Source organism: Marasmius oreades, chromosome 5 (genome assembly GCF_018924745.1).
Source record: "Marasmius oreades isolate 03SP1 chromosome 5, whole genome shotgun sequence".
Taxonomy (NCBI): Eukaryota; Fungi; Basidiomycota; class Agaricomycetes; order Agaricales; family Marasmiaceae; genus Marasmius; species Marasmius oreades.
Window position 1 is genome coordinate 2,468,706 of NC_057327.1, and position 20,676 is coordinate 2,489,381.

The 20,676-nt window shown below is 47.6% G+C and overlaps 10 protein-coding genes across 13 annotated transcripts; 5 read left to right on the forward strand and 5 right to left on the reverse strand.

Moving 5' to 3' along the window:
• The first annotated feature begins 12 nt into the window (after positions 1–12).
• On the forward strand, positions 13–1,827 carry E1B28_008925 (uncharacterized protein). Of its 3 annotated transcripts, XM_043153766.1 has the most exons (9): positions 13–187; positions 246–288; positions 345–409; positions 461–541; positions 589–761; positions 810–986; positions 1,035–1,199; positions 1,250–1,469; positions 1,525–1,827. In XM_043153766.1, the coding sequence occupies exons 2-9, from the start codon at positions 265–267 to the stop codon at positions 1,712–1,714; spliced, it is 1,095 nt and encodes a 364-aa protein (XP_043009051.1). In that variant the 5' UTR covers positions 13–187; positions 246–264; the 3' UTR covers positions 1,715–1,827. The 3 variants fall into 3 exon arrangements, with proteins under 3 accessions (XP_043009051.1, XP_043009049.1, XP_043009050.1); XM_043153764.1 differs by having other exon boundaries at positions 246–409; XM_043153765.1 differs by having other exon boundaries at positions 13–409.
• A 1-nt stretch (position 1,828) lies between these two features.
• On the forward strand, positions 1,829–5,216 carry E1B28_008926 (uncharacterized protein). 2 transcript variants are annotated; one of them, XM_043153767.1, is made up of 12 exons: positions 1,829–2,238; positions 2,302–2,403; positions 2,462–2,592; positions 2,654–3,072; positions 3,135–3,231; positions 3,283–3,692; positions 3,742–3,826; positions 3,876–4,235; positions 4,285–4,332; positions 4,382–4,540; positions 4,595–4,819; positions 4,870–5,216. In XM_043153767.1, the coding sequence occupies exons 1-12, from the start codon at positions 1,977–1,979 to the stop codon at positions 4,927–4,929; spliced, it is 2,358 nt and encodes a 785-aa protein (XP_043009052.1). In that variant the 5' UTR covers positions 1,829–1,976; the 3' UTR covers positions 4,930–5,216. The 2 variants fall into 2 exon arrangements, with proteins under 2 accessions (XP_043009052.1, XP_043009053.1); XM_043153768.1 differs by having other exon boundaries at positions 2,462–3,072.
• Positions 5,217–5,519: 303 nt separating this feature from the next.
• CKI1 (bifunctional choline kinase/ethanolamine kinase cki1) lies at positions 5,520–7,460 on the reverse strand (the record flags this gene model as incomplete). Its single annotated transcript, XM_043153769.1, has 11 exons — positions 5,520–5,837; positions 5,904–6,029; positions 6,082–6,107; positions 6,166–6,312; positions 6,368–6,538; positions 6,594–6,728; positions 6,785–6,884; positions 6,938–7,086; positions 7,145–7,214; positions 7,271–7,311; positions 7,370–7,460. 11 exons carry the CDS (start codon positions 7,458–7,460, stop codon positions 5,520–5,522), a joined length of 1,374 nt encoding a protein of 457 aa, XP_043009054.1.
• Positions 7,461–7,641: 181 nt separating this feature from the next.
• Positions 7,642–10,091, reverse strand: E1B28_008928 (uncharacterized protein; the record flags this gene model as incomplete). The annotated part of the gene is made up of 16 exons (XM_043153770.1): positions 7,642–7,943; positions 7,998–8,058; positions 8,113–8,165; positions 8,228–8,354; positions 8,404–8,433; positions 8,497–8,639; positions 8,702–8,768; positions 8,828–8,890; positions 8,948–9,037; positions 9,091–9,175; positions 9,234–9,645; positions 9,701–9,716; positions 9,775–9,793; positions 9,846–9,865; positions 9,924–9,984; positions 10,033–10,091. The coding sequence occupies 16 exons, from the start codon at positions 10,089–10,091 to the stop codon at positions 7,642–7,644; spliced, it is 1,608 nt and encodes a 535-aa protein (XP_043009055.1).
• Positions 10,092–10,174: 83 nt separating this feature from the next.
• Positions 10,175–11,867, reverse strand: E1B28_008929 (uncharacterized protein). Its single transcript, XM_043153771.1, has 3 exons — positions 11,158–11,867; positions 10,485–11,105; positions 10,175–10,433 (listed from the first exon to the last, which is right to left on the reverse strand). The coding sequence occupies exons 1-2, from the start codon at positions 11,764–11,766 to the stop codon at positions 10,674–10,676; spliced, it is 1,041 nt and encodes a 346-aa protein (XP_043009056.1). The 5' UTR covers positions 11,767–11,867; the 3' UTR covers positions 10,175–10,433; positions 10,485–10,673.
• Positions 11,868–11,930: 63 nt separating this feature from the next.
• E1B28_008930 (uncharacterized protein) lies at positions 11,931–15,014 on the reverse strand. Its single transcript, XM_043153772.1, has 22 exons — positions 14,891–15,014; positions 14,789–14,836; positions 14,665–14,738; positions 14,551–14,612; positions 14,449–14,489; positions 14,304–14,399; positions 14,216–14,253; positions 14,118–14,165; positions 14,032–14,056; positions 13,951–13,979; positions 13,877–13,894; positions 13,660–13,829; positions 13,494–13,609; positions 13,383–13,443; positions 13,266–13,329; positions 13,059–13,214; positions 12,953–13,010; positions 12,827–12,903; positions 12,720–12,771; positions 12,564–12,659; positions 12,413–12,512; positions 11,931–12,357 (listed from the first exon to the last, which is right to left on the reverse strand). Exons 1-22 carry the CDS (start codon positions 14,987–14,989, stop codon positions 12,104–12,106), a joined length of 1,782 nt encoding a protein of 593 aa, XP_043009057.1. The 5' UTR covers positions 14,990–15,014; the 3' UTR covers positions 11,931–12,103.
• Positions 15,015–15,553: 539 nt separating this feature from the next.
• Positions 15,554–16,826, forward strand: GSP1 (GTP-binding nuclear protein gsp1/Ran). The gene is made up of 7 exons (XM_043153773.1): positions 15,554–15,660; positions 15,807–15,844; positions 15,904–15,940; positions 16,002–16,261; positions 16,315–16,442; positions 16,501–16,600; positions 16,650–16,826. The coding sequence occupies exons 1-7, from the start codon at positions 15,606–15,608 to the stop codon at positions 16,689–16,691; spliced, it is 660 nt and encodes a 219-aa protein (XP_043009058.1). The 5' UTR covers positions 15,554–15,605; the 3' UTR covers positions 16,692–16,826.
• Positions 16,827–18,047, reverse strand: E1B28_008932 (uncharacterized protein). Its single transcript, XM_043153774.1, has 5 exons — positions 17,674–18,047; positions 17,244–17,620; positions 17,128–17,188; positions 17,010–17,077; positions 16,827–16,957 (listed from the first exon to the last, which is right to left on the reverse strand). Exons 1-5 carry the CDS (start codon positions 18,007–18,009, stop codon positions 16,942–16,944), a joined length of 858 nt encoding a protein of 285 aa, XP_043009059.1. The 5' UTR covers positions 18,010–18,047; the 3' UTR covers positions 16,827–16,941.
• Positions 18,048–18,060: 13 nt separating this feature from the next.
• Positions 18,061–18,995, forward strand: RPL26A (60S ribosomal protein L26A). The gene is made up of 5 exons (XM_043153775.1): positions 18,061–18,156; positions 18,318–18,430; positions 18,480–18,691; positions 18,749–18,809; positions 18,859–18,995. Exons 1-5 carry the CDS (start codon positions 18,141–18,143, stop codon positions 18,859–18,861), a joined length of 405 nt encoding a protein of 134 aa, XP_043009060.1. The 5' UTR covers positions 18,061–18,140; the 3' UTR covers positions 18,862–18,995.
• Positions 18,996–19,132: 137 nt separating this feature from the next.
• E1B28_008934 (uncharacterized protein) lies at positions 19,133–20,666 on the forward strand. The gene is made up of 8 exons (XM_043153776.1): positions 19,133–19,338; positions 19,391–19,460; positions 19,523–19,667; positions 19,716–19,757; positions 19,809–19,869; positions 19,924–19,966; positions 20,017–20,351; positions 20,403–20,666. The coding sequence occupies exons 1-8, from the start codon at positions 19,222–19,224 to the stop codon at positions 20,595–20,597; spliced, it is 1,008 nt and encodes a 335-aa protein (XP_043009061.1). The 5' UTR covers positions 19,133–19,221; the 3' UTR covers positions 20,598–20,666.
• The last annotated feature ends 10 nt before the right edge of the window (positions 20,667–20,676 follow it).

Sequence of the window (20,676 nt, forward strand, 5' to 3'; positions counted from 1 at the left end):
ATGACATAACGCGGAACTCACCCTGATAAATAATCGATCTACTTCCTAAACCTCACCTCTTTCTGCTCTCGAGATGGCCGATTCAAATGCAGTCGTTCAGGACTGGGAAGGACGGTATTATCATATAGATCAAATCTTGGATACACCAGGTCCACGAACAGACGAAGCCTTCATGGCCGGAGACGGTGTTTGTTTTCTGGTGTGCCCCAAATTCCATCGAGAAACTCACTCGCGTTATACTTTAGGTGAAAAATTTCTTGAGACATGAAGCCAAAATTCTCGTTATTGGTGCGGGTGGTCTTGGTTGTGAAATCCTGGCCAACTTGGCCCTAACCGGGTTCAAGGACATTCATGTAATCGATATGGACACCATTGATATCAGTAACCTCAACAGACAGTTTCTTTTCCGGTGCGTTCCTTTACTTTTACCAAGGTCAACCCTTGTCTAATATAACGCCAGTCAGAAGGATGTTGGGAAACCCAAGGCGACCGTCGCTGCCGAATTTATAATGAATCGTGTTCCAGGAGTCAAAGTCACGCCGTAAGCCGCTGGCTATCTTGAAGTACAAGTGCTTACAGATCTCGCAGTTATTTTGGCAAGATTCAGGACAAGGGCGATGACTATTACCTTCAGTTTCATCTAATCATATGTGGGTTGGACTCTGTCGAAGCGCGTCGATGGATAAACGCGACACTGGTGAACCTCGTGGACCCTGAAAATCCTGAAAGTCTCAAGCCTCTCATTGATGGCGGTACAGAAGGTTTGAGCTTTTCTCAGCATTTTATACTCATATCTCATCCTTAGCCAGGCTTCAAAGGCCAAGCACGCGTCATTCTCCCAACTATAACCTCCTGTTACGAATGTTCTCTCGATATGTTAAATAAACCGACTGCATTTCCCATCTGCACTATTGCCAATACTCCACGACTTCCGGAACACTGCATTGAGTGGGCTTCCGTTTTGGAGTGGCCGCGTGTGCACGGAGGTGAGAGGAGAACCTTTCTCGTATTTGGTTTTACTCAATGTGAAACAGACAAGAAGATGGACACCGACGATCCCGAACATATTGGCTGGCTGTACAATACTGCTGCTGCACGTGCGAAGGAGTTCAAGATAGAAGGAGTAACTTGGTCTCTGACACAGGGTGTGGTAAAGAACATTATCCCGGCCATTGCCTCAACGAATGCGATAATAGCAGGTAAGCCTCTTGACATCAACTTCGACCCTAGCTTACTTTCTGGATTCTAGCTTCTTGTTGTAATGAGGCGTTCAAGATAGCCACGAGCTCTGCTGCCTACCTCAATAACTACTTCATGCTTATTGGTACCGAAGGCATCTATTCGTACACTTTTGAACACGAAAAGCGAAATGATTGCCCAGTCTGTGGGGGGGAAGCACTTGATATGACGGTGAATTTTGATACGACGGTGGAACAGCTGATGGAGATGTTAATGGACAACCAATCGATGTGCGTTCCAACACTTCTCATGGACGTGAAATCTTTCTGACCGTGGACCCACCAGACAAATCAAGAAACCCTCGCTATCGACGCCAACTCGGCAGCTCTATTTACAAGGACCACCTCAGGTAGAAGAAGCTACCCGGCCCAATCTTGAGAAGAAACTTTCAGATCTCGTACCTGAGGACGAAGAGATAAACGTTACCTCCACTACCATACCGCTTAGATTAACCCTTCGCATCCATTACGCATAGAGATTCCAGGAAATGTACAATCATCCCTCTGGGTAGGCCTGTTTAAAATTCCGCCCGCGACTATTTAGAAACAATGATAATTAGACGCAATTGACCTCTGGCGACAGGCCCAGAAGTTTTACGTAAATGCAATTTGGCTGGCTAGCAGCCAAGATAAGATAGTCGGCAGCGGGGTGTCGTGTTACGACCGCTCTCGACTACCCTTAATTATAATTACCACCACTCAACCGAAGCTCTGCCACCGACCGCGACGGCCAAAGATATGGTGGCCAACACCGATCATCAGCCTACTACACGCAAAAACTTTACGTGCAAAGGCTGGAATTTTGACGACCTCGTCGGACAGCATGGTCTCATCGCGGTACCTCGAGTCTCGGCATTGACTGGTAGGGACATTCTCTCAAGAACGATAGGGCTTCATGAGAAGAATGGGGTACCACTCGTAATCCAGGACTTCCACAAACACCCGGATTGGCCTACAGATTTGTTCGATCCAGATTGGCTGATTTCCTGTGGGCTTCAAGGTGCATTGCAGGAATATATTATCCCATCTCTACTCTGATGTCAACCATCCTACACCTCGTTAGAGATATCTGTCAGGAACATTCACAATGGCGAAGATAAAACCATTTTTCTTTCAGACTTTATCCTCACCTCCCGTAAGATCTCACCGTTCACCCAGGTAGATGGTACGTCCGGGTCGGCTACTCTTCAGACTTCTAACAATGGTGTGATCTGCAAATTTAGAACCCGAACGACTGTATGGGAAGGATGCCCCATGTCCTGACAGGTGGAAGGAATGGCTGAGTTCCGGGGCAATTCCTCGTCGTCTTTTAGAGGACAGTCAGTCGAACCTTTTGACCAACCTACCCGACGAAGTCAGTTCTCCTGTTACCGCTCCTTCGTGTCGCCTCTTAATAAAGAAATCGAAACGCACAGCAACGAGTAGAAACCTTGATGTGTTATCTCGGGGTGGGAGATACCTTCACTCCGATACATAAAGACCTCTGCGCATCATCGGGCCAAAACCTCATGTGTTTCACGGAGAACGGCGGTTCTTCGTTCTGGTTCATGACCGACAGCTCCTCCACACGCGAGCTAACCAACCATTTCCTCGCTCTCAACAAAGTTTTAGATCATGAAACTCATATCATGTCGCTGGAAGAGGTGGCAGATGCAGCTACCCATGTTCCAATTTATGTTATTGAACAGCGTATTGGAGACTTGGTACTGGTTCCCCCGAGAAGCTATCATCAAGTCGTGAACGCTGGAGGATTCACGATCAAAACCTCGTGGTCTCGTGTGACGTTACAGGGACTGCAGACCGCCCTTTATCACGAGCTACCACTTTATAGAAGGTATCCACACCGTTGCTTTCTGATTTCCTCGATTCAAGGGACATAGTAATTTCCTTTCCCAGAGTTTGTCGGCTCGAGACCTATCGCATCAAATCTACCATCCATCATACTGTCTTGCGATGGACAAAAAACGTACTCGGGCAAGATTGCAAGTCTGATGTGAGTCCGTCTGTCAAAGGATTTAGTGCAAGCTTTGAACGTTTTTTGTAGCAAAATTCAGTATTGATGGCCAAGTCACTGGCGATCATCTTGAGTGCCTTTGACAGTGTCTTACTTGACGAATACTGTCCACGGTATGCTCAATTGGAAACTGTTCAGCCTAAGTGCTCCCTTGCCACAGAACCTGAGGTCCAATGTGATTTTTGTGGTGCTGATATATTTCAAAGTTTCTTTTATTGTGGAGATTGCGTTCAAGAGGCACCAAATGAGATCGCAGATGGGTTCATACTCTGTCCTGGGTGTTACGTCGAAGGCCGGACTTGTAAATGCGGGTCGCTGAAACCTTCACAGTGGCGCGCCTTTGAGACACTTTTGGCAGCAAGGCGAGCTGCTCATGCTGCCTTACACAGTTATTGGGAACGCAACACGACTTTGAAACAAGTCCCGTTGCGAGAGGAAAGGTCTATACGATTACGTGACTGTCTACCGTTCATTCACCCTTGCTTTTAGAGATCTGCTCCACACGTCTTCGAAGAAGGGCATCTTCTCTGCCTGCATCCTGTTAGTGGAGAGGCGGAAAGCATTCAAGCCGAAGGTTAGGGGAAAAGTCTACTCTTCACGTTTAAAACTAATCGTGCTTGCAGGATGCGTTGAGAAAATGTTCGACTGGCTCCCTTTCTCACGACATCCCTCTTGATGAATGGGTTTATTGCAAAGAATGCCACCGCGCACGCTGTTTCTCACACATGCTTTATGCCTACGACATGCATGCAGTGCAGATCTTACATGCGCTAACAGACGAGAAATCTGTACATGAACGGCACAAGACCAGCAAAATAAATTATCATCAAAAGTGGGAGCTCTATGAGAAACAAGAAAAGGAAGGAAAGCAACCGGAAGATATTCAGCTCAGTGATCTTGCTCAGACATTTACAACGTGCAAACCACTACACCCCGGTTTTGTCAGGCCAGGCTGGTACGACGAGAATATTGAGATAATCCGGGTAATTGCGATATTCAGCTTATCATGATTATTTTTTTACTTTCCTACAGAGTACAGAAGGAAATTTAGACCATCTCAAACAAAAGTACTACAACCTTGTGAGTCCTCAACAGTAGAATACTTTCTTGAGATTGACGGGCACTCTAGACGGCAAGTGTGTCGGATCGATCGAGGCCACTTTCCAAGGTGTCTGGAGGAGGCAACGAGAACCGAAAGAGGTTGTTCCTGGACTGTGTCATGCTGGAAACACAGACAAGGGGTGTCGATTCCCGAAATGCCGCGTCGTCACGCTCAGCAACATCCGAGGTTGTACATTTTTTTTCTTTCCGGAAGACTTTACCTTACTTGTGGAATGTCAAGGTATCCGACGGGGTGGAAGATGAATCGACAAACTGTTCACTTTTCGATTCGCCTATTCAGTCCACACAGGAAGGTGTTCGAAAACGTCGCAAAACTACATCCCATGCTCTACCTTCCAATTCTGAATTCGCGAGGGCACTCGATTCCAACATTCAAACCACTGACACCAAAACGATCATTCATCGTCATCGTCTTAAACAGCCTGAAAACAACGATCGAAGGAAGGTTAGTAGCAAATTGTTCGGTCCCTCATCCCATAGTAACACCTACACCAGCAGCGTTCTGCTGAAGAAACTCACCTTAACGGAACGCCCCCATCTTCTCAGGAGCTCTGAGCTGAACTTTCTAGCTATGACCTTTGGAATTTTTTGAGTCTCTACAGGACGACTGTCGGAAGTCTAACACCCCCCTCTCGCATCACATTGTGTCCAAGGACCTCGACCGTCAGCGATTAAGTCACAGTGGTAATCCATGTCTCAGCCCGCCTGAACCTCAGATCATCTTCTTTCGCAAACCCCTTCCCCGCCGGCTTCTTTTTTTCAAGTAGGACTCGCCATTGGTTGCTCTTGTGCAGCTAGTCTATGCCCTCATTTTCCGGTCTCTTATTACTATTTACACTCCTCTCTGTGCTGATAATGATATATATATACGTGACATTCTGATAATCAGACGGGGAAAAGACACCCAGGTTTGCAATGAGGGTTAGAACGGAGAAAAAGGTTAGTGAAGCTGAAGTTACGATGTCATCGATTGTAAATGTGTGAGGATTACGAGCTCTATAAAATATAAAACTTCCGCGCAACCAAAGATAGCATATTCAACAAGTGAGTACCGAAAAAAAATGATGACTATATATGGGAGGGGTATAGAAGTAAAAAGGGCGGGCATGCAAGGGACGTTAAAACACAAACATCGAGTCCGAGGTTCAACCACAACGGCAGGTAAAAATTCTCATTAATGTCATCTTCGGAGGTGGTTCGTCAATGTTCTGACCGTCGTATTCACCCCGTGATACTCCGAGGTCACCTGCCCTGGCCCGCACATTACTGAGGGCTGGAGGTGCAGCCACACTAGACACCATTGGTGAAGTACGACCGTATTGTTGTTGCGTGCCATAACCGTCCTCGGCAGCAGTATAATCATACCCTCCTCCTGAAACGTTCGCATAGGGATGTTGACTGTTCCCGCGATGTGGTGTTCCAATAGGCACGTTGACTTGTGCGGCGGCTGAGTGAGGAGTGACCTGCCCGGGCGTGTTACCACCAGTGCCTAACGCATTTGAAACTTTACGTTTGGAATTGTTCCGTACCAGAGCTGGTGAAGGTGGAGCTATATTTCCCCCTTGAGAAGCGCGCCTTCTATCTTCCCTCCGACGATCATTCGGTGAAGCGGTCAATCCTTGGTTTTGCATTTGGTTCAAGATTTGCTGATGACCCTGTGAAGAAATCAACGATATAAATAAGGCGGTGATAGTGAGAGATACACACCACTGAGGCTTCCCAACCTTTGCCTCCTGACGAAGTATAGATTCAGGTCGAGATTCCGAATAAATATAAACATGGGCTCCTCACCATTGAGCAAATTCCAATCGAAAACGCCGTCATCCGCGTCGTTGTTGTTCTTCATCACTTTGGTGAATAACTCGCGCAAGAATTCATAGTCAGGTGTTTCCTCAAAGCCAAGTTTCCGAACATAGTTCAGATATATACCAAACTCCTCTGGATTTCTGTATTAAAAGAAATACTTGTAGGTTGAAAGACACTCTCTTCGTACCTGGGAAACCTTCACAAAGTTCCTTGATCGGTGTCGTCTGCTTCTTTTCTCCTATTTTCTCGTATTTTTGCTTATTCGTGGCGGCTTTGAGACCTTGCCATGGAAGGCTTCCACGTAGAAAGTACATGAAAACATGACCCAGAGCTTCGAGGTCATCGCGGCGTGATTGTTCTAATGAAAAAAAGTCATACAGTCGGACTGCATAATTTATGGCGTTGGCCCATACCTCGCCCCAAATGAGTGTTAATACTCATATACCGAGCTGTGCCGCTCAAACTTTTCCTTTCCCGATACGGAATATGCGCCCTCGTTTTGGGATCCCGATATTGCTTCGCCATTCCAAAATCGACGACATGGATGACTAGCGATGGAATAGTCAGTAGAAGTTTGACAAGGAGTGTAGTATTGAACACATACTATTGGCACCCTTTGTTCCTGGCCGGCCTATCAAGAAATTGTCTGGTTTGATGTCGCGGTAGATCAGATTCTTGTCATGTATTGTCTGTACACGAGAGACCTAAAGAGGAAACGATGAGTCACTTCGAGGCCTACGAGAGGGCCGTTGCGCACCATCTGACGAGCGGCCATGCAGACGGTCTTTATCGAAAACTTCCTCCCACACATATCGAACAAGTCTTCAAGACTTGGGCCTAACAGGTCAATCACTAGGATGTTGTGCAGGCCTTCTTGCCCGAAGTGGTAGATTTGAGGAATCCCAGCTGAAGGCCAAGAAGTATTGACATCGATGTGGAAGTGTGCGAAGAGTATCTAACTCACTACATCCAGCTAAGATACGATATGAACGGCATTCGTCGCGCAATTGCGGTGCTTCAGCTTTTCGCGGTTCCTAAACGAGGATATGGTGAATGTGAGGCCAGCAAGTGAACAGCAATCCTTACGCACAAACTTAATGGCGACAGTCTGAGAGTTTAAGAGATTCGTTCCTGTCGAAAGAACGGTGTACAGGGCATGGAAAAGAGGCAGGACAGTGAGGAGCCATACCTTCAAAGATGACACCGAAGGAACCTTCGCCAATCTTTTTGCCGACTCTATAATGAACACCAACGACATTGGCAGTAGACTGAGAAGTCATGAAGGCCACGGAAAGGACAAGGGGGGAAGAACGAGTGGAAGGGGCCTCCTCCGGCCGCTATAAGACGATGGTGGAGGCAACAAAGAAGTGCTTCGGGTCTCGGTCAACTCCGAATTCTCTTACTAGATTTAGCCATTTGCAGCGGCTCTACAGAGCCACAGTACCCTGCGCTATTACTTGGCTACTTGTATACATACAAACACAATAGCGCTGAGACGGCCACAACACCCAAACTAGCGAGAATACCACTGGATCGTCTTTCCTCTAACCAGTCACTGTTCTTTGCCCCAGTGACCTTCCAATCCTCCTTCTTGATCGATCTTGTTAACAACCAGAACAGCGTCACTGGTCCCGGGAAAGTGGCAATCAACTTGCTCTGACTCGAGTTTGCGACGTGATAATACGAATTGCATTCCTTCCACACTGAGTCATCAAGGCGGCTCTGTAGCCAGCTGTTGTAGTCCTCGGTTGCCTTCTCCGTGACTGAATGAATAAATAGTCAATCAAATGATGATCAATATAACTATTCAACCTCACTTTGAACGGACTGAATCCTTCCTTTAATGACCGGTTTAATGAGTTTAAGAGCCATCTGGATCTAAACAGGACATGTAGCGCAGCTGAACGGAGATTTTTTTACGAGGAAATTTACCTGGCATTCTTGGCTAAATATAACCGAAGCATGCCCCGTTGCCACATTGGGACCTGAAATGGAAAGATGTACTTAGCTTGGAGCAGTAAACCAAAAAAGAACAACGAAGCCGTACCGAGAAGCACGAAAAGATTGGGGAAACCTGGTATGGCAGAACCGAGATATGCTGTAGCACCTCCTTGCGAGCGGAAATATTCTCTCATCGACAAGCCGTCAACCCCTCTGGCATTGAGCCTTGGTTCCTACGCAAGGTTTAAGCATGAGACCGGAATACAATTATGCAAAACTTACGACAGAGAATCCCGTCCCGAAGATGATCACCTAAAAAAAAGTAATTCACATGAGTGGAGTGGTCGCAGCACCCTTGAGAAAAAAAAATCATACATCGACTGGAACAACCCCTCCAGAACGGAGTCGCAGCCCTTCTGGCACAACAGATTCGATTGGGTCCCATTTCACCTCCACATTCGGCTGTCTGAGAGCTTTCAAATACCCAGGATCTATGATTATCCGTTTACACCCTGGGGCTGCGGGTTCATACCAAGAATAAGGTTTGAATCAAACCATGGCAAACGAGTTTTCCGCTTACGGTAATTTGGGATCATACTGTCTCCCATATCTCGAGAAACATTCCTCTTGATGTATCGCGTGAGCATCTGGAGTGTGTAATCAGTAACTTCAAGGGGCGAGGGGAACGCCGGCATCAGACTGTTACCTTTCTGACAAGCCACAACAGACGTTTGTTGGATTTTCGGAATATTAGATAGGTCAGGTCGCTCTGAAATGCAGATTAGCTTCCGGCGGTCAACACAACATAGAGAAAGTATCAACGCACAGTAGCCATGATCCAGTTGCGATACATGCGCATCAACAACGGAACATAAGCGAAAATCCATCTGACCAGCCTTGAGTAGGATTGATTCCTCTGGAAATTAGGTTTGTCCTCCACATACACGAACAAAAAAAGTGGTAACTGACTCTGGGTACAAACCACTGAGGGGTCCTGCAAAAATTGATGACTTGGACAGAAGGATCTCTGGCTATTTCGGGAATGAATTGTGCCCTAATAGCAAAAAGCAAATCAAGTTCGAACCCCCGTTGGTGCATAACATGAAGCGTACGCTGAGCACCCGTTCCCTATGACTGCGACCCTTTGTCCTTTTAGCTCTACATCATGCCTCCACCTCGCAGAATGAAAGGTCGTTCCCTTGAAGGTCTCTGTACCCGGAATGTCCTCTGGAAAAACAGGAGTCATGAATCCCCCAATGGCATAAATCAGAATTTCCGCTTCCCTCTGGCTGTCGATGCCAGTGAGCTCGTCACGGAGGGTTATGGTATATCGGTTTGTATCCCCGTTCCATGTGGACAGAACGACCGAATGGTTGAAGGTTGTATGTTTCTCTAGATCATACTTCTCAAAGAGACGTTGCCAGTACCGCTTGATCTCAGGTTGAGAAACTAGACGGGAGGACCAGTTTGGATTGAGCTCTGTTGAAAGGCTATACCAATGAGCAGGGACGTCGACACCGCATCCTAAAAGAGAATTTGCATGAGGACTGCGTCAACTAGTTGCTAATCTTGAGCCTACCTGGGTAAGTATTATCCTTGAGTTTCACACAGATAAGTCTCACGTCAGCCGAGGAGGGAGGTGAAAGGACGTACCCGCCAGGTTCCCCCAACTCTATCGAACCCTCTTCAGACAGCAGATAACAAACAGAGTGAGTGCCACGCACCCGGACGCTCTTTCATAAATCTTGGGATCAAAATGAACGAGGCGTCCACGCGAAACAGAAACCAAGGAAGATTCGTACTCTAAAATTGTCGTACGCCAGTTGTTTTTTGAGGGCTATAGCTGCTGAAATTCCGGCAAGCCTGGAAGGGACATTACATATTGAAGAACATGAATTGGTAGTGACGCACCCTGCTCCGACAATAACCACTCGCGGTCTATGCATGGCATTTCCATTGGCCTGCGCCATGATGATGGGAGCACTTTGGGGACCACAGACTCATCCTGCATTTTCAATTTCAACTGTCAATTGGCGCATGTGATTTTATCAAGGCGGAGGTAGCATTCGCTCCGACGGAGGTAATAACGTCCCGTCGGCTACTAAGGAACGGAAACGACAGCAAATGAGATAACGAAACTGATAGTACAGAACAGGTATAGAGAGTATACGGTATGAGAAGTCGAGAGTAGGGTAAACATTGCCACCGAGCTATTGTCGTCCGTAGTGAGCCTCCGTTTGTCGAGTCCTCAGGCAAACTCAGAACTGGAGCTAGTACGTTCTGGCACATGACACAACGAAAGTTGTTGGTACCTGTTTCACCCCACGTCAGCTATTGGATGAGAACCACGACGTCGCACGCACGGTTCTGAATTTTGATGATAATAAAATCCACTCATGGTCGCCACAGGTGTGGTGTGAGGCCGAGTAGCAGAAGTCGAGCGCCCCCGTCGTCGAGTACTCGAATCACGTCGACGGGAGCAGTCCACTTTGGATGGAGATGACAGCGTAGCAGTGTCCACTTCGCCATTCTCAGGTGTCAACGGCATGGGTTCATGTTCTGAAAGTTTTGATGTCGAAGGGTTGAAATCGACGCAGACATAATAAAAGCCTAGCAAAAAGCTCAGTGTCACTGCCAGGCCAATAACGCGACCACTCACCAGCAAAGCTCGCACCACTAATATCCTGTACCCGATGGTCTGGCACCAAGAACCTCTCCTTCCACCTCATGAACACAGCTCCTCGATCCCTATCACACATCGTCAACTGAGGTTTCTGAAGTTCATGCTTCACATGTCGGAATGCGGGGAAACGAGACCAGTGTACAAGGTCCTCTTGTTCAGTTGCTCCCCAGCTTTGCGTCAAGAATCCATACCGACTCCCTATAATCTCCGCATCAAAGTAGGTAGTCAATTCCGGCCAGTCATGGGTGAGACCACAAATGCGAAGATAACCGCATAGGAATGAGGATGAAAAGTCGACATCCTGGAACAACCTTCAGGTTACTAGAAAGTTTAAGAGTGCAGTGGGTACTCGCCACAATCGTAACATTCACTTCGTAGCTGTTCCTCCCACTCTTCTGTGTACCCTGGAAGGTAGCGCCAGGGTACAGACAGTGATACCCTTGCGACCGCACACGTAGATGCGTTATATCTGTAAGTGGACTAGGGGAAAGTGAGGCCCGATTATTCCTCCTTTGATAGCTGGTGGTGGCAGGGGAGGACGACGAAGACACTGGATTTTGGGAAATGACAACGGAGGGAGTTGTGACGTTGCCTGTTGGCAATGATGGCTTGGATGGGAATGAAGAGGATATCTCTCTCTCATGATAGAGACAGTCGGGTTGCGTCGTGCAGTCGGAGGAGGCTATCTCAATGTCGCTATCGAATGAGCAGCTTATTCCGCTATCTTCTCGCGTGGAAAACAAGGGCCGTGGGGTAGACCGAGGATCAACATCAATTGGTGAAGATTGCTGTATCACTGGTGAGCGTGAAGAAAGGCACCCAGCACAGAGAATAGCCTCTGCTCCTGGAATAAAAACGTATGCCCCTGGGTCCACCGAATGATGACACTGAGCACATAGCTTCACTTGAGATGGCTGAATTTCAAGCGGCGGAGAATCACCGAGTAGGTATTCAGAGGGCATGGGAAGAAAGTGAGGATGACTAGGACGAGGGTGGTTGAATGGCTGCTTGCGGTAGTTATAGTTCGAGGTAGGCGGGGCTCAAGTGGAAGTTTGAGGGCTACAAAGTTCACGTGAACTTGACACCTCCAATGGCAATACCCAGAGTTTCTCAGCTTATAATTCTTCGAGGGGCAACGACCTCATAATTATCTAGAAATCTAAAACTAGTGTTCTATCTTACTCTAACCGCGGCCGTATACGAACATATACGAACAACAAAACTCCAGATATATGACACAGGCTGTGCCGTTGCTGTGATACTACAAAATGGCATAGCGGAGTAGGAACGGTCCCTCTTTCACTGGGGATGAGTTTGCTTTCCGTCTTCCACTGAAGGTTTCCTTTCATCGGAACTTTCTGACTGCATTTGAGCTACTTGGGCCGCATTAGATTCCGGCTGCAGGGTAGCTTCACCCGAAGAAGTTCCCTTTTCTTGTTCTTGTCCAGTCGTTTTCTGTTTTCCGTCACCACTGGAAACGTCTGCTTTGCCCTCTTCCACGTCAGCATCACGCACGACTTTGCGATCTAGGGGGTATCTACGAATGGAAAGGACTACGAGACGTTGAGCAACGAATATTGCATTTACTTCGACGATGAGATCACTTACCCATCAAGAAACCAGCACCGATAATCGGAGTTGCCACAAGCCATATTGAACCAATGGATTTTGCATAAGCCTGGACCACTTCGCCTCGGAGAGCCGCGTCCTATGTATCTATGTGAGCGGAAACGCCCTCCGAAGTCTATCCCAAACCTACCGGGATGTCTTTGAGATGTCTGACACTCTGGCTGAGAGCAGAGCTCGATGTGTCGATTGGAATATTCGGGATGTCCTTTAGTCTCTGAGTAAGTGTCTGGAAAGCCCAACGGTCAGATTCTCTGGCTAACGCGAAGGGACGCGAAGATGTACTGACACTTGACCAGATTGCTTGCCCAATTGCCACCCCCATAGTTCCACCGAGGGTTCTGTTCGAATATAAATTTTTGACGAGCAGAACAGGTCGTCGTGTCATTTCCTCACCTGAGAAATCCAAACGTACCGGTGCTAGTCGCCATATCTTTGAATGGCATAGCAGCTTGAAGGCCGATCAGAGGGGTCTATTTTGAGGGTCAGAGACGGTCTGAGATGAACCACAAACAGACAAACCTGGAAAAGACATCCAAGTCCCAGAGCTGCGACCAATGGATACACCAATTGTTCCGCGCTGTAATGCCATCAGTTTCTGCTGGTGTTTAAGCTGTAGAAGACTTACAGGTCAGAGTGACTATCCAGCATTATCATTAACCCATAACCGAGGCAAAAGATTGCCCATCCAATCCACATGACAATTCTGTACTCCTTAAATATCGAAACAACAACTCCGGATACTGCTGACATCAGAGAACCGCCAAGTGAAAAGGGAAGCATCCTAAACAAGATGTCAGCACTTCAGCACAATTATCATGCGATTGATACAAACTTGACACCGGCTCCGGTGGCTGATGCTCCCAAAATCTGGTAGTATAACGGGAGATAGAATGCACCTAAGATGTGATGAACTGGCTGTGAGGGGTACAATGATGAAGGTCATAATTACCTGCGAAGAATGCAATCGCGTGCAGGAAGACCGAGATTAGTATGATGGCGGTGGTTCGGGTCTGATTGAAAATCAGAATCACAGCATTTGTCGAGTGGATCGATATCATACCCTGAATAATCGTGGAGGTACGATTGCAGACCGAGAAGTAAACGCTTCGTGAATACCACCAATCACTAGCAAGCATCCGCCAACTACCAGGAGCGCGATTGTTTTTGCATCTCGCCCTGGACACTGGTCAACGATGGTTGGTCGACAGTAAGAAGATCTCACGTACATTTCTCTTCACCGAAATTGAAACCAAGTAATAGACAAACTACCCCAACGATTATAAGGAAAAGTCCGACGAAGTCAAAGTTGCGGGCATGTTCCCTTAAAGACTTTTTTGGCGTCGGGTTGAGGTTCAAGAAAATGAATAGAATGGCCATAGCGGCGCCACCGGTCGGCCTTTAAGAGAATGTGAGTATTGACACACGGCCAAATGGCATGCATACAGGTTGATCCAGAAGCACCTAAGTGACCTTGCATGAGCAGACAGGAAACTAGTGTGATGCGAGAGAATGCTAACCAGCGCCATGTGACGTGATCCGTAAAGGCCTACGGATAAATTAGGCCGGTATCTCGAGCGATTATCATTCGGAATACTCACCCCACCGAGCAGCGGCCCTACGACACTGGATTCGAAAACACTGGTTAAGGTACCTGTATCCGTTGAAAAAGCGGAGCGGGAAGTACCTGGCAATTCCCCATGTTGCGCCAATGAGACCGCCGTATTTTCCACGCCTTCATCGAGTTGGCCAAGATTGTACTTGAAGACAGAAAAAAGCGCTCACTCGTGTAAAGGAACAACATCACCAATCGTAATGTTGACCTGGGAGACACTAAGAACGGGTAAACGGGATGCCACGAATGAGTACGTACCAGCTGTAGAATCCCACCACCACCAATGCCTTGTACGGCACGGCAAACTATTAGCCAAGTCATATTTTGTGCTGCGCCGCACAATGCAGACCCAATCTAAGATAAGGTAAATATCAACGCTGGCGTGAAGTAGCGAGATCGGTACCAAGAACACCAAAATACAGCCATACAGAATCGGCTTTCGCCCTGTTTCCACGTAGCGTTGAGTATATGCTGGTAAGAGAAGTACAAGCGATAGAGGACGCACCTACGAGGTCGGACAACTTGCCGTACAGAGGAGACAACGCAGCCGCGGCCAGCAGGTAGGCACTAGACAATGGAGTGTTAGAGCAGCGCGTCTTCGAGGTAGATGACCACGCACCTGCCAACCCAACTGTAGTTCCTCCCACCTCCAAGATCACTCACAATTGTCGGAAGGGCGGTCGCAACGATTGTCTACAGAGGTCAGAGTAAGTCGAGTACGATACCAGTTGAAGCCGACACACTTGATCGATAGCCGCCAAGAAAACACAACAAGCAAATCCAAGAAAGACCTGTCATGGACACTGTTCAGGACAGAAGAATTTGTATGGACGGGCGTAACTCACTAGCGGAAGTCGATTTTTTGGAAGAACTTGCGTCTCGTTTTGTTTCCATGAGTGGCCAGGTTCATGCTTGGTCGTCTTCGTCGCAGTTTCGTTAGACATTGAGAGAGGAGCGTGTGGCCGTGGCCCTTCGGCCATTTTTATAGCCGCCAATCGCTATGACATGACAAAGATTTGAGCAAATCGGCCGTAGGCGATTCAGGCACGCGTGTGCCGCTGGCAGTTGAGGTCATTTCTGCCGTCTCCATTCCAGTAGATTACAATGCAAGCCTGACGTCGAGAAAATATTTCTTCGGCCCTCTGCACCATAAAGATATCCTGTCATTAGGTCCACCCATTGCTTGGGTACGTAGCCGCTACATACGCAAGTCATGACAAGTCTTTGGGAAATGGATCATCGAAGCTTGGACGACGCCTACCCGACTTCGATTCTGATTGCGGAGCTTCACTTTTGTACATAAAGGGGAACTGAGATTACCTACACTGAGTCGGTTAAACGCTCTGGAGTCCAACAGCAATTAGGATCCAAAGGTGATGGAAAGCACCTCTTTAATATCTGAGCTCCGTGGAAGTATTTTGGGCTCAGGACAATCGAAGCGGGATTTCTGGAAGCTAGTCAAACACCGCCAAAGCGTGACTCTGAACCGTCTTATCTAATATCTCCTCCATCTCTTTCCTTACACATTCACCAGACTCTTTTTTCACTTAGACCTTTGTAATGGCTGAGCAACTATCACAAACGGCGACCATTCCTACATTCAAGCTTGTCCTCGGTGCGCTACCTCTGTTTTTTTAATCACACAACTCTTCTCTGACGCGTCTTTTTCTCATCGATCTTCAATTCTTCTTTTCTGTGCGATTTTCTTCGCCAATCCTCTCTAAAATTTTACCTTGAACTTCTCCTCGATTACTGCTGTAGTCGGTGACGGTGGTACCGGGAAAACGACATTCGTCAAGGTGTGCCACTATACAAACTTTCCCTCTACTGATCGCGTACTGATCTCGCCACTCTCCAGCGCCACTTGACCGGTGAATTCGAGAAGAAATACATCGGTAGGCCTTTCTATCACTTTTCGAAGGAGCCAAAGGAGTTGTCGTCTAACAAAGTCCCCAGCAACCCTCGGTGTCGAAGTCCACCCTCTCACTTTCTCAACCAATTTCGGTACCATCTGTTTCAACGTTTGGGATACTGCAGGTCAAGAGAAGTTTGGTGGGCTTCGGGATGGATACTACATTCAGGGACAGTGCGGTATCATCATGTTTGATGTTACAGCACGGATTACCTACAAGAACGTTCCCAACTGGCATCGCGATTTGGAGCGGGTCTGTGAGAACATCCCCATTGTCCTTTGTGGTAACAAAGTCGACGTGAAGGTGTGTAGTACTTTTACAAGTTTCCCCCTGATCCCAACTCTTCCTCCTTCCAGGAAAGAAAAGTGAAGACCGGTGCCGTCACCTTCCACAGAAAAAAAAATCTCCAGTATTTTGAGATCTCCGCCAAATCCAACTACAACTTCGAGAAGCCATTCTTGTGGCTGGCGAGGAAGTTAGTCGGGTATGTCTATTATTGTCTGGCCGAGCTCTTTTGCAGGTGTTTAACTTTTTGGAACTAGCAATCCGGCATTGGAATTCGTGGCCGCACCTGCTTTGGCCCCAGCAGATGTCCCTGTTGACGCTGCTCTCATGGAACAATATAACAAAGAATTGCAGCAGGTACGTGCTATTCATGAGTTACAAAAATAGTCGACTTACGTGTGGGCAGGCCGAGGCTGTTCCATTGCCTGAGGAGGACGATGATCTTTAACTTACTCTATCATCCTCCAGACATCCTTTCTCCCGTTCACGATGTCCCCAAAATCACGACCACCTATCTTCTGTACTGTTTTCCCTCCGGAACGTGGCACTTGTCCCATCATAACCAGTACTAATATCATCACGATTGTATATGTACATTTTCGCGTACGTTAAACACTTGCGAAGTTACAGAGGAGAGCAACGGTCTTGATCGAAAGTATGAGATAAAGCCGCCCGATTGCGGGAGGATACTACATGTTTCAGCAGAACCGATCGCTATAACAGAATGTGGGTGATTGTTTTTTCGCAAGTGGAGGCCGAAACACACCTTTTGAGTTTACTTCGTCTGTCCAATAATGCTTCTGCCAACCGGCCCTCCTTCCGCGCTCGTTTCAGCTGGAAGATTTGTGTCAGAGCCTTGTGAGCGAGAGTGAAGTCATCGGTACCTCTTTCTTATCTTCTACGGAGGTTACACTTCGACCTGCCCCCCAGGCTTGGTAAAGATGGCTTATGAAACGGGTGTCAGGAAGTGGGTCGGTGAAAGGGGTAATAAACTTTTTACTTTGTTGCGGACTCATCAATTTTGGGTGGCCCACTCATTCCCTCTTGCTTCTTCTTTTTATCTTCAGTAGCCTCCTTCTTGTATTTATACTGAATCTTCACCCAAAAACGCTCTCCGAAGCCGACTTGTTCACTGTCTCCACGGAGTTGTAGCGAGCCTCCGGCTACTTCATCGATACTCATATACTTCTCGTATACGTTCATGAATGCAACCATTCCATCTGGCATGATTACAGGAGTCCATTCTTCCTGTGGACCGCGTGCGTCTCTGTCGGCGGATACTATCCCATGCGTATCGCAAGACAAGAATTTCCCTTCACCAGTTCCTGATCTAATATTAATTGTTGGAGACCCTGCAACTCTGGTAGTTACCCATACCTAGAAAGGGCGATTGTGAGCTTGAAACTCGAAAACAACTGCCCAATACCCACCTGAGCTACATCTGTCGGCGTTCGCTCTAACACATGCGGAGGTTCTTTAGAGTCTTCGGCTTTGTCCTTGTCTAAAGCATGGATCACAATGCGACTTGTCGTTGCATTGAAGTTGATAGATATGGGAACGGGATCGGAAGGGTGCACTATAAACGTAGGGCCGCGTATTTCGTCTGGATTCTCGGGAAATACCCATGTTTCGGGGTCTATATTGTCATCTTTGCGGCGAGTACCACTTCTACCCTCGTCGTCGTCGCCGTCTTCTCTCTTACGCTTTCTCTTGGTCTTGTCTCCTTTGAACTTGAGCTTGGTAGAGCGAACTTTCTCCGTGGACATGGATGGAGTGGACAAGTTACGGCTACCTTCCTATTTCGGACAGGCACACGGCCAGTTGTTCTCACGACGAGCATCAAGAAAGCTATCTCCAGCTCCCCCCAGCGACCATCCTCAAGAGAATTCCGACAAAAATGAAGTACAACGCCGGTATGTATGAAGTGTGTTGTGCTGGTTCCTTCTGTTTAGAGTCACTCTGGCCGTTTTGGATGGACTTTCAGGCTGGATGAGCTAATTTGGTTTCGGATGACTCTGCAACGGATTCGCTTGAGGACCTTGAATCCATGCTCACGATTGCATATTTCTTACAGACGTTTCCTCCTCACGGCGCAAGGCACGCAAGGCCCACTTCGATGCGCCCTCTTCTATCCGACGAAAAATCATGTCTTCGGCGTTGTCCCGGGAGCTTCGTACCAAGTACCAGGTGCGTTTTTGGAAAAATCAAACTCGATCCTCGGTATAACACAAACCAGTCCCGCTCTTTACCCATTCGTAAGGATGATGAAGTGAGGATTGTACGAGGAAAATACAAGGGACGGGAGGGCAAGGTCACACAGGTGTACAGGAAGAAATGGGTGATACACGTTGAGCGTGTCCAGAGGGACAAGTCGAATGGTGCGACTGCGTCGATTGGTATTCACCCCAGCAACGTCGTTATCACCACGATCAAGTTGGACAAGGACAGGTGTGTTATTGCTCTATGTATGGTTTGTATGGATGACTTCACGTCCATATCCCTCAGGCGTGCAATCCTCGACAGGAAAAACCGAAACAAGTCTGGTCAAGACGTTGAGATGGTCGACGTACGTCTTTCTATTTCCTGTATAACGTCTCAGTCTAACTTTGCCTCAGTAATGGTATGGAGGGTTTCCGTTTATTCTACCTTGTCTTCACGTATGTGTCTATGGTGTCTTCCCTTATGTCGCACGAGATATGCAACGCAGGTGATTGGCCTCGCTGGAACATGAAAATACACGCATCTTCGAAAGAACCTGATGAATTTAGTGATGGTTATAACAACTCCGCAGAGACCGAGTCTTTTAAAACTCCGCCAGAGCCTGAGATCAAATTTATTGACAACTTCAGTTGATGTATCAGTCCACATGAGCTACTTACTTATGTTACTATACCTCGTGCCCCGACGCCTCCTCAAAGCTGTACCTCGTATGGAATATAAAGATATCACGGGCGCCCTTCAGTTCTTCTCTCCGGACTATGAGGACGCTGGGTCTTAACTCGGTTCTTCTGCTGGTGGCCATCGCTTTCCCTAGTGTCATTTCGCAAGCACAACCTCCGCCTGCGAAATGTGACCCAGCTACTGGATTCGACTGGGTAACTGTAGACCTATAATACACTCTCCGACTCCTCTGATCCGTCTCCTTAGGCCTTCAACTCCAAGGGTCAAAGTCCGTGCGATGTAGCAAGCTATCTGGCCAGTGTATGCAACGCTGGGCGTGAGTCCTTCCATAATAGTTCAATGTTCATAGTTCACGAACCTGACCGAAACTCGATATAGAATTTGAAGTCCCAGCCATAAATGCTACACAAACGTACTTGGGCCCTACCTTACAAACTGCAAACCCATGTCGCTGCAATACTGTTTTCTACTCGTTACTGAGTGCTTGCGCCGCTTGCCAAAACCGAAACTACAGCTACCTCAAGTACGTAACTTGAATGCGCTTCAAAGTGTGTATTAACATTCTCCGCAGATGGTCGCTTTGGAGTACTAATTGTTCTTCCGTCCACACAAAGTCTGTCCCCATTGTCCTTCCGCTTTATTTATCTCTGAACATGCTCCCTAGCTTTCCAGAGGATATTCCATCTGGGACGGCAGTTCCGAGTTGGGCCTACATCGATATAACGGTGCGTCATCGCTTTTCAGTATCCCACAAGCTCATATTCAAATTCCTGTTCCAGTCCTCTGACGCATTTGATCCAATCCGTGCAAAATCGTCTGCCAGTCAGTACTAGTAGTCCTGGTATCACCGCCTTGTTGAATTCTAATCACAGATGGCGCCGAGTCTACCGGAACACCTAAACCCACTGCATCCAACATACCATCAGCACTGCAATCTCCTACCGCTACCTCCCAGCCGTCCGGGTCTGGTGGTTCAAGTAACGCCGGTGCGATTGCTGGAGGTGTGGTCGGAGGTGTTGCTGGTTTAGCAATCATAGCCGCTCTTGCGTTCTGGCTGTTCCGCCGCCGCCGTAGTCGTCAAAATGTGGACCCCTCCTTCGATATCAACACTGGCCACTTACCGTCAAGTTCTGGAAGCGAACCAGCGACTCGTATTGGGAGTCCCTATTCGTTGGTGTCAGCTCCAGCAGCCAAATTACGTTTATATGTGAGGACCTTCTGTCTCCTTCGTTGCATTTGTTACTCATCTACTATTCAGGACCCCTCTGATCCAACCACTTTCCCTAATGCTATGGGAACACAACCACATGCCCCCACATCTACATGGCAAACTCAACCAGTATCTCAGCACTATCGTTCGCAATCTGGTGAATCCAGCATCCACCCTGGGAATGCTAGCGTATATTCTATGCAGTCTCACAATCGAAACTACAGTGGAACAGCTGAAATTTAGATTTACTGATCGTGAATTTCTTTTTGTTTTATGATATCGGTGTCTGTTCTCCAGATATGTCAATGCTACTAAGTTTGTT

Bases quoted from the DNA above. Each gene is read 5' to 3' on its own strand.
- E1B28_008925 (XM_043153764.1), top strand. From the start codon at position 74: ATGGCCGATTCAAATGCAGTCGTTCAGGACTGGGAAGGACGGTATTAT. The intron at 542-588 runs GTAAGCCGCTGG...CAGATCTCGCAG, and splicing joins CCAGGAGTCAAAGTCACGCC to TTATTTTGGCAAGATTCAGG. The intron at 1,200-1,249 runs GTAAGCCTCTTG...TCTGGATTCTAG, and splicing joins AACGAATGCGATAATAGCAG to CTTCTTGTTGTAATGAGGCG.
- E1B28_008926 (XM_043153767.1), top strand. From the start codon at position 1,977: ATGGTGGCCAACACCGATCATCAGCCTACTACACGCAAAAACTTTACG. The intron at 2,239-2,301 runs GTGCATTGCAGG...ACACCTCGTTAG, and splicing joins GATTTCCTGTGGGCTTCAAG to AGATATCTGTCAGGAACATT. The intron at 2,593-2,653 runs GTCAGTTCTCCT...CGAAACGCACAG, and splicing joins TGACCAACCTACCCGACGAA to CAACGAGTAGAAACCTTGAT.
- E1B28_008929 (XM_043153771.1), bottom strand. From the start codon at position 11,766: ATGCCCTCTGAATACCTACTCGGTGATTCTCCGCCGCTTGAAATTCAG. The intron at 11,106-11,157 runs GCGAGTACCCAC...AGGTTGTTCCAG, and splicing joins AAGTGAATGTTACGATTGTG to GATGTCGACTTTTCATCCTC.
- E1B28_008930 (XM_043153772.1), bottom strand. From the start codon at position 14,989: ATGTCTAACGAAACTGCGACGAAGACGACCAAGCATGAACCTGGCCAC. The intron at 13,980-14,031 runs GTGAGTATTCCG...ATTTATCCGTAG, and splicing joins TAGGGCCGCTGCTCGGTGGG to GCCTTTACGGATCACGTCAC. The intron at 13,011-13,058 runs GTAAGTCTTCTA...ATGGCATTACAG, and splicing joins CTGGATAGTCACTCTGACCT to CGCGGAACAATTGGTGTATC.
- GSP1 (XM_043153773.1), top strand. From the start codon at position 15,606: ATGGCTGAGCAACTATCACAAACGGCGACCATTCCTACATTCAAGCTT. The intron at 16,262-16,314 runs GTGTGTAGTACT...TCCTCCTTCCAG, and splicing joins GTAACAAAGTCGACGTGAAG to GAAAGAAAAGTGAAGACCGG. The intron at 16,443-16,500 runs GTATGTCTATTA...TTTTGGAACTAG, and splicing joins CTGGCGAGGAAGTTAGTCGG to CAATCCGGCATTGGAATTCG.
- E1B28_008932 (XM_043153774.1), bottom strand. From the start codon at position 18,009: ATGTCCACGGAGAAAGTTCGCTCTACCAAGCTCAAGTTCAAAGGAGAC. The intron at 17,621-17,673 runs GTGGGTATTGGG...CGCCCTTTCTAG, and splicing joins CGCCGACAGATGTAGCTCAG to GTATGGGTAACTACCAGAGT. The intron at 17,078-17,127 runs GTACCGATGACT...CAAATCTTCCAG, and splicing joins CCGTAGAAGATAAGAAAGAG to CTGAAACGAGCGCGGAAGGA.
- RPL26A (XM_043153775.1), top strand. The intron at 18,431-18,479 runs GTGCGTTTTTGG...AACACAAACCAG, and splicing joins AGCTTCGTACCAAGTACCAG to TCCCGCTCTTTACCCATTCG. The intron at 18,692-18,748 runs GTGTGTTATTGC...CATATCCCTCAG, and splicing joins ATCAAGTTGGACAAGGACAG to GCGTGCAATCCTCGACAGGA.
- E1B28_008934 (XM_043153776.1), top strand. From the start codon at position 19,222: ATGAGGACGCTGGGTCTTAACTCGGTTCTTCTGCTGGTGGCCATCGCT. The intron at 19,870-19,923 runs GTGCGTCATCGC...TTCCTGTTCCAG, and splicing joins GGGCCTACATCGATATAACG to TCCTCTGACGCATTTGATCC. The intron at 19,967-20,016 runs GTCAGTACTAGT...TTCTAATCACAG, and splicing joins CCGTGCAAAATCGTCTGCCA to ATGGCGCCGAGTCTACCGGA.